This window comes from Urocitellus parryii, chromosome X, assembly GCF_045843805.1.
Source record: "Urocitellus parryii isolate mUroPar1 chromosome X, mUroPar1.hap1, whole genome shotgun sequence".
Lineage (NCBI taxonomy): Eukaryota > Metazoa > Chordata > Mammalia > Rodentia > Sciuridae > Urocitellus > Urocitellus parryii.
Window position 1 is genome coordinate 16,347,967 of NC_135547.1, and position 9,308 is coordinate 16,357,274.

The 9,308-nt window shown below is 38.2% G+C and overlaps 1 protein-coding gene across 1 annotated transcript; it reads right to left on the reverse strand.

Moving 5' to 3' along the window:
- Positions 1-4,475: 4,475 nt before the first annotated feature.
- On the reverse strand, positions 4,476-8,766 carry Brs3 (bombesin receptor subtype 3). The gene is made up of 3 exons (XM_026392238.2): positions 8,333-8,766; positions 6,416-6,767; positions 4,476-4,895 (listed from the first exon to the last, which is right to left on the reverse strand). Exons 1-3 carry the CDS (start codon positions 8,764-8,766, stop codon positions 4,476-4,478), a joined length of 1,206 nt encoding a protein of 401 aa, XP_026248023.1.
- Positions 8,767-9,308: the final 542 nt, after the last annotated feature.

Here is a 9,308-nt window from a genome sequence, read left to right on the forward strand (position 1 = left end):
CGCCTCCTTCTCCTGGTAGCCCCTCCCCTGCGCAGGAAAGGTCTTTTACTTATTTTTTTAATGATTGCTCTAGAATAGGCATAGGCTGTAGTTCAACGTGGCCGCCTAAGTACCTGACGCGGGGTCTGGTGTCTAGTGCGGAGTGAGTGTATGAATGAATGAACGAACGATGGGATGAAAGTGGCAACCTTTTCCTAGGCTTATCTCCCTCCTATATTGATCTGGTACCTTCCTCAGGCTGTAGTTCAATTCTATTGGAAGAAAAGATGGGCAGCGACCTTATACTCTAGTACTCAGAGGTACTCAAGGTCCAAACTTGAAGCTCAATTTGTAAACATTCCAGTGTAAATGCCAGTTTCACTGGTTGACTGTTTATTTTATAAATACACAACATGTTTCTTTTTTAAATAGATTTTTTTCAAAAATTGTACACATTGCTGAAAGTGAAGGGGTCCATATTTTTTAATTGGGTGGATACTTATTGAAATACTAAGTGCCAAGCACTATACCAGGCTCTGGCGGCAACAGTGAATAAGACAGGCACAGTTCAAGGGAGAAAAAGTTGGAAAAGCTGGTAAATGATATGGTAGGAGAAGTACATCAGGATGTTGGAGAACAGCATACTTAAACTTTTGGGTCTCTGCACCACTTTACACTCAAAAACTATTGGAGACCCCAGAGAGCTTTTTTTTTATAGGTGGATTATATTTATCAATATTTGTTGCTCTAGTATTAAAAATTCCACTTAAAAACTATTAATTCGTTTAAAATAATACATTATGTGTAAACATGAGTATAATAACCCAGACTTCAGAGTGGGGAAAAGCTTCCCAGAATAAATTATTTCTACTATTCCAGTGACCTTTGCTTATAAACAGAGGTTGTGTGTAGATTCTAGAAAACCCTGGTTCCACACATACCAGCAATGTGAATCTAATTTCAATCATAATAGTGTTTTTAAAATAGTAGTTTGGGGAGCTGGGACTATAGCTCAGTGGTAGAGCACCTGCCTCATGAGGTGTGAGGCACTGGGTTGGATCCTCAGCACCACATAAAAATAAATAAATAAAAAGATACTGTGTCCATCTATAACTAAAAAAAATATTTTAAAAAATAGTAGTTTGGGTTTGTTTTTGTTTTCAATTACATTTTTTTCGTATCATGAAACTCTTTTCTGGTAAGAACAATTAGTGAACTGAATTTCCATGCATTTTATATGGGTTTTTTTTTAGACTCCTTTAAATATTGCTAAAGGTTTCTTCCTAGATCCAAAAATTGTATATAGCTGTTTCCAGCAGTGTTATTGGGCTCCTGTTTCATTCCTGAATTTATAGTATAGGTGATTATATGCTCCTTACCCTGCTGCACATGACAGTGAGTGCCTGCTGTACACCCAAGCCCTTCACAAGCAGGCGCATATTCCTTATGCCTAAGTCCCATGTCACCCAGCCACCCTGGCCCAAAGACTACCCAGAGGTCTGTGGGGTGACCTGGCAGGTTGGGTAGCAATGGTTTTAGACTGGGTTCGGTTGTCAATAAGAGCTTCCCCCAGGAAGATTGAGTATAGAACACATGGGTGTCAGACTAGAGCAGAAGCAAGGAGACTCAGAAGGTAAAAGGAGCAACTGAAGCAGCATTAGTTACTGATACCTGATAATAATTGAGCAGTGGAATTGGGAGCTAAGCACATTTGTACCTATGATGCCATTCTCTTTCCTGACAGTTGCTGTGGTCTATGAGGCCAGGTTCCTCTTTGTGCTTTTTCTATTTGTACAGAATAACTCCTAGTAACAGGTGATCTGGAAACATCTCTCTTTGCAACCTGTATTTTTTTTTTAAAAAAATTTTTGCAAGTCACAGAAACACTCAAAGTAACAAGTAAAACGGGAGTCTATGAAGATAGGTGGTAGCTCCTGAAACTCCAGAGCACAATGGACATGGGTCACATAGATATTGCTGAGCTTAGGAAGAGGAATCTAAATAGCCAGCTTCTCTCTGAATAGTTGCTTCATCCTCCTCTCTCTGACCTCTGAAAGGGGTGATCGTGTGGTACTCCTGGCCTAATAGAACACAGCCTTTGTGGTAAATAGAAATACATGAATTTACCAAAATAGAGAATCCTTGGCCAGAAAAGTCACCTCTCTAGCCTAGGAACTCTTTCTGGAAAGTTAAGGAACTATATCAAACTATATTTTGTAAAAATAGCCTCTTCAAGCCCGTTCTGTTCAGGAATGTTCTTGTCCCCATACCCTGTAATCTCAAGACTTAGTAGAAATAAAAAGACTTCCTTCTGACAGATTGATGGATCCTTGACCTAAGATGGTTCAAATTGCAGAAATTCTTTGCAGCAGGCACACCAGTGTTAAATGTAACACTTTGAACTTTTATGACAGACTTTCCTGATGAACATTATTTTGGTTATACCTAATTTTGGACTATGTTTTCATGATTTATAGTGTATTATTATAGTCCATATCCTAGATCTTGGGTGAGGGAAGACTGAGCAAAATTGAAACATACATGAAGTTTGTTGGGCACATGTCCCACTTCTCCACTATCTAGGGCTCTCTCCAAAGAAATGAAATCTTCCATAGGAACATTTATGGTATGATAAGCAGTAGTGTGAAAGAAATTGTGGATATTGTGGCCTACTTGTAAGGTTACCTCTGACAAAATCTGTTAAAAGAGAGACTACCTCCTCTGAAAAAAATCAAAACAAAGCGATGAATTTTAACTCCAATTCTCCAGCTAGGGATAGGAGGAGGTTGACCCCCTATAAAACTATTTAGGAAATTATTTTGTATCAGATACTCACTTGGGGATTACTAAGAATGAAAATAAAGACATTTCTGTGATCTCTGGTTTTATGAACTACTAAAATGTTCTCTTGGCTTTTGTAACCTGGTACTTTTATTGTTTCTAAAATGTTATGCTTAGTAAATATGTAACTTTTACTCAAAGTGAGGAAAATGGTAATATTTTGGAGTTATGTGACTTGGAGTTAAAATGTGTTCTTAGTTATATTCTGCCAGAAATGCTGTTTTTAAAATATGAATTACACAAAGCCATTTCAAACTTTTATTTCATATTTGTTTCCCCTGCTGATTACAATGTCAACTTTAAAACAATATTAATACAATATCAGCACCCCCACTTTAAGTAAACCAGTTTTACAGAAATTTAGTCTATTGTTGATATATATCCCCTTTTTGAGCCACATCATTAGCAAAAGTTCACAACTACACAAGCCATTTAAAGAAAGCTCAAAACTACCGAAAGCACACTCAAAATTCGAGTTTTTTTTAAATACAAATTTAACTATCTATAGTGATAAACATAAGCTTTAATTTACTTCTGAGAATACATTTTCTGAAACCACAAATCTACACCTGACAAATCTATTGACAACAGTTTTTAAAATGACAGTAACAAGCTTATTGTGGTAGCAAGTAAGAGCAGAGGATAGAAGATCAGATTCTTCCATCTGATTTCCAGGGACACAGATTAATTATGTCATACTCTTACAGGACTTAGGCACCCTTTGAGTTTAATAAAATCAAGCAAGAAAATGATCTGATGATGATTGCACATCCAGGTGTTAGGGATTTCTGTGTGGTACTTCTACATGTTTTTAGAAAGAGGGCACTGCTTACCAGGAGGAAATCAGTTTCCTTAAAGGAAGAATTTCAGACACTGGCAGGATTGCAGATGTTTTGACAGGGTCCCTTAATGACACCATAAAACATGTCCATTTATTCTTCTGCCTGTGAATAAGGTTAATTCTTAAAAATACTTGTGGAAAATAACTTTGCCCAGTTATTAATCGATGATAGTTGTAAGTAGAAGCACAGTCAGTTAAGTGTTGACCCAGTAAAGCAATCATCGGCTCCAGACCCTTACTCAGTATTCACCCCCAAGCATTTACATGTCAATTGCACAGATTTATAATGAGATAGAGACTAATGGAAAAGGGCAGTCACTCTGTGAAGATGTTTTTTTTTTTTTTTAAGAAAACTGCTTAAGAGACATTTTGTCTCTTTTAGATCTCCTTTTCATACACAAATTACAATTGTAGTTGCTATGTTTATACCACATTATAAACACAAACACAATTTTATGACAATCACATGAGTGTGAGAAATTCTAAGCATCAGAGAAGCAGTGGAAACAGTGGGTTTTTTAAGTTTGATCTTGTTTCTTTTGCCTTCCCTCCTGTTCAGCCTCCCTTACATTCACTGGCATATGCAAAAGCATTTTTCTATACTTAACGGTCTTGATTTTATTTAGACAGGCCAAAGGCATTACTGTTTGTACTTTGAAGAAAATCATGATTCATCTCTCATTGATAGGAATCCTTCACTCCTAAGATTCCAACACAATTCACAAACAACAAAAATCTGGACACCATACACCTATTCACAGCTTAGAGTTGGATACACACTTTGGGAGGAAAAACACCATTTTTAATTGAAAAGCTAGACTGTGTCCTCTTCCTTCTTCATGCTGCACCCACTGAACAGGGCCACACTAATTTCAGACACCTGTGTGCTCCCAGTGCCAGGAACTGGGACCCTTCCCATCACAGCCAGATTGTTAAGAGGGGTAGCAGCAGGAGAAGGTTCAGACAGCTCTGCCTTGCAGCAGAAAAGCTGAGCTTTAAAATGCTTCTGGAAGGTTTTGCTCAGCCAGTAGAGAGCAAAGGGGTTTACACAAGAATTGCTAAAAGCCAGCACCCGAGAGAAAATGGTGACAATAAAATGGATGGCAGAAGGATCTACATAGTTTTGGTAAGTGAATGAGTGGTAGAGATACAGTAGGTGATTCGGCAACCAGCAGAGAGCAAACAGAGCCACCAGCACCAGTACCGTTTTGGCAATTCTCTTCCGGGATTCAATCTACAGGGGGGAAGAAAAATGACACAAAAGAATCATTTAGCTGGCAGAGATTTTTTTCAAGCCAGTCTCTATAGATTTACACAGAAATTTACAATTAACAAACTGGTCTCCCTCTGAACATGTGGTGTGAGCTAACTGTCTGGGATGTGCCAGAAGTCAGCCTGTGGCTACAGAATACTGGCAAGTTAATTGGCATGTTTACCCGTGATCTTGGTCTCATTAACTCTTATTTCAGAGATCTCCCACTGGCCCCTGATTTAAAGATACTCTAGGACGTCTCCAGTTAACTCAAGGAGTGTGGTGGAATTCCCAGCAATTTCATTTAATTAAAACCCAGGAAAGACACTATACAAAACTGCTTATGCTACATCAGCAGAGGCTGACAAGGTTAGAATAATCTTCTAGGATTCATGAATGTTGTCATGTTGGTATCCAAAAAGTCTCTAAGGGCTGGTGGTATGGCTCAATGGTAGAGTGCTTTGCTAGCATATGCAAAGCCCCAGATTTGATTCCCAGTACCAAAATGGGGGGGTGTTATTTGTCTATATGAAGTTTAACCATATAGTCAAAGGACTAAAACCAAATGTGCCAGCTTTAATATATAATAATAATAATAATAATAATAATAATAATAATATGCACATTTATTTAAAAGAGAAATTAACCAGATTAAGTGAAGTTAACCCTTTTGTCACAGTCAGAACAAAGTTAACTGTTTCACAAAGCATTAAAAATGCAATTTAAGCCTCTGAGCACCACTGTATAACTAACTGAATGAACTAGCTCCCCCAAAAGGCACAACTCTCCTCATACAGATCAGAAGGTAAATGGAATTACCTCCCTGTGTCCCAAGGGTAGAAACCCTATGAAACTATATTTTGGCAGTATCTATTTTCTTCTGTCCATATTTATATGAGGAGACTACACCTGGCTCTGGCAAAAAGGTTTTAATTAAGCTTCTGTTAGTCACTGTGTTCTCTTGCCACTGCCTTTTCATCCAGCTGCCCCCCGACCCCACCGCAGTTTGCTCATCTGTGTGTAAATGGTTTGCATTGAATAATGTTATGGGTTCTTGCCAGTTCTACAATTCTGTGCATTTCTATTATTCTGTTACATTGTCTAAAACAAAATATGCTTTTCTTTATAATCTCACCTTATGTGATGTTCCTCATTATTCCATGGGATTTTAGCTCTTCACAAATTTCAGCTGTCCCCTCTCTATTAATAATAATAATTCCACCATTTATTTAATTCATACTCTGCACAAGTAGCTATGCTAAGTGTTTCGTCCATATCATCTAGTCCTTGTTTACTTTTTACAGATAAGGAAATCAAAGCTCAGAGATGTTAAGTAGCTTGCTCAAGATTACTCAGCTAATATGTGATAGGGTTAGTATTAAAACCACAGTCATAACAAAAATACTGCTACTGAATTTATGCACAGGTAAATACACAGTTGCAGAAGGAGGAATTTTGGATGTAAATTCAAACTATTTGTATGACTGCCAATTAATACATACCTGTTTGCGGGCATGGCTTTGTTCCTCAGTAGGTATGTTCAAGGTGCTTTTGTAAAGAGTCCTAGCAATCAAAGAATAATAGACAGAGATAATTGAGAGTGGAATAATGTAGAACACTAAGAAGCACAACAGAGAATGTATTTCTTGCAGGAGCCTTTCAGAGACAGGGTAAGAGGCACATGATTCATATGTTGTATTTTTGTCAGGATCTCGAAAAGTATACACATTTGAAAAGATAGCCTCTGGTAGAGCAAATATCATAGACACGATCCAGATGCAGCCAGCTTTTGCACAAGTCTTCAGGATGGCATTGGAGGGCTGTCGCTCAAGTGGCTTCACAACTGCTTTGTATCTAGAAACACATAAGCAAAAGCAAGGGTTAACATAAACACCAACATTATAGACTCTTAGGGTTAGAAGTGACCTTAGCAGTCATCCAGTTCTGTGTGTGTAAACAAATCAACATTAACTGACTAGAATTGGTTACGGTTTCAAAGACACATAATACACCCCAGGATTTTATATTTATGCTAATCAGCTATTCCCTTATTCACTCCTATGAGATATTGCAGATTTGCAATTTTACATCTAGACTCTCTATTTAGAACAAATATTTTTCACTATGATTTTATGTGTGATTGAGAATAATTCACTACCTCTGTATTGCCTTAAGTGTTCTAAAAGAATTCCTTCTTTATAAGTGACTCATGTTAAACTGAATTAACTCTTTTCTTCATGAGTGAGCTGTCTTCAATCTCTCTAGAAAAGAATTCCAGGGACTTACAGCAGTAAAGAGGTGAGGGTTAATTTCTTCTCCATTCATAAGTGCTACTTTGTTGCCTAAACTGATGGATGGAGTAGGGAGATTTAGGACAAGGAAAGAGTGAAATCCAAAGACCTGTGCCTGTACAAGTGCCTCCTCATTGGGACAAATCCACTTTAAAATATATAGCCTTTATGTGAGTCTGCCCTCAAACAGAATATAAGACTAGTCAAAGCAAAAATCCAAAAAAGACTCGGAGGAAAGCTTTTCCTCCTCTCAGATGCCAGAATCGGAAGACGCTATTCCTTCTGGTACTGCCAGGCTTTGGTTACTTACAGGCTTCTTGCAGGCTTTTTAAACACCACTTTTAACATTTGGAGACTCAATTTTTTTTCATGCTTTCACAGTTATCATTCTACAATAGGAACACAGAAAAACACGGTACTTAGACTGAAAACATCCTAACACAAGAGTCCAAACACCCTGATGGTGAGAGGTTCTCACACACTCTCTCCATAAAGCTCCGAAAGTCAATCAGGATTAATTTATTTCTCTGGAAATGAAAATGTCACTGAATGCCTATGGAGAAAACTAATAGAATTAAGTGATGAAATTACACTGAGTTATCAGGGAGTTGAAAACCTCACCGTTTTTCTGTCACTAGCTAGTTTGTTGAATTTCAAATAAATTAGCTGCATGTTATCTCTTTACCTTCCTTCCGGTATACAGTAATGCATATGTGGTGGATTTCACACCTATGCCGATGTTTTCATGTTGCCTATATTGTACCACTAGGCTGCACTAATGTATAAAGCATGTTTTTTTCTTTTACACCTGCAACAATTTGCCTTACTTAATAAGCCGGAGGAAAATAAAAACACTATTCGGTATTCTTTCAAGCAAATAATTACACTTCAAAGAAAATAAATTCCCCTGAAGCATATATTTTCATCGTCTCCCCAGATGCTAATGCCGGAATGTTAACATTTTTACACCAACTTTCATTTAAAATGCCACCAGATTTTCCAATCTTACATCCAGGTTACAGAGCGTGAGAAAAGCAGAATAAAAGCTAGTAAATGCTAAGCACAGGCTTTTCCTTCTTTTTACCTAAATCCACATCCTTGCAAATAAAACAGAGAAAAGAAACTCACCTGTCAGCGCTGAGAATTGTTAATGTGAACACCGACACACCAACAGAAGTGAGCCGGATGAAAGAGAGCACCTTACAACCAATTCTTCCGAACAGCCATCCCTCTGCAAGGTAGTGGGTTGCATCCACTGGCACACAAGTCAGCAGAAGTAAAAGATCTCCAAAAGCCAGGCTGGTGATGAAAATATTTGGAACTGTTTGCATGGATTTGGTCTTGAAAAAGACTTTGATGAGAATAGCATTTCCAAGGATGCCCACTGAAATGATCACAGCATAAGTGATATAGATGGCACACAGTGCTTCTATTCCTGGAGAGTTGTCTCCGGTCCGTGCTTTATTTGTGGTATCGTTGGAAACGACAGAGCTTGATGATTCTGTGTCATTTGTGATTGAAATTAAAGTCTCATTAGGTGACTGAGGCTGCCTTTGAGACATTTCTCCTGGAGACTGGCTGTGTCTTCAATATTTCATCTGCTCAGTTCAAATGTAGTTGATTGTCATGCCCAGTGCCTACCTACGTCTAGCAATGAGGTGGTATTAGGAGAACAGAACAGAACAGAATGGAAAGAAAATCCAAGACATCCGGATACTCCTTCCCTTCAGTTGTTCTGTGACTCCCAGCATGCTTGGCTAAGCGCTTACCAATCTGGCACTAGAGAGTGGGAGGTGGAGGATGGAGGAGTCTTATTGGTGTTCCTGTGACATAAGGGGAGGGAGGGGGCTGAGGAAATGCTCTGCAGTTGCTTATTCCTCCCTGTTGGGTAATCCTTTGATTAATTAGCTTAATTAAGTCATCTTATTGTTTATTAGACTCACCCTGACCTTATATCTAACCACCAGGTCTGTATTGACCTTGGCGATTTTTTCCTAAAAAAAACATCACTTACCCCTCTACAAGCACATGGTAGTCTAATGCATTTTGTTTTACATGAAAAATAAGTGTAGGAGTCCCCCTGAAGCACAAAACTTGAACCCAC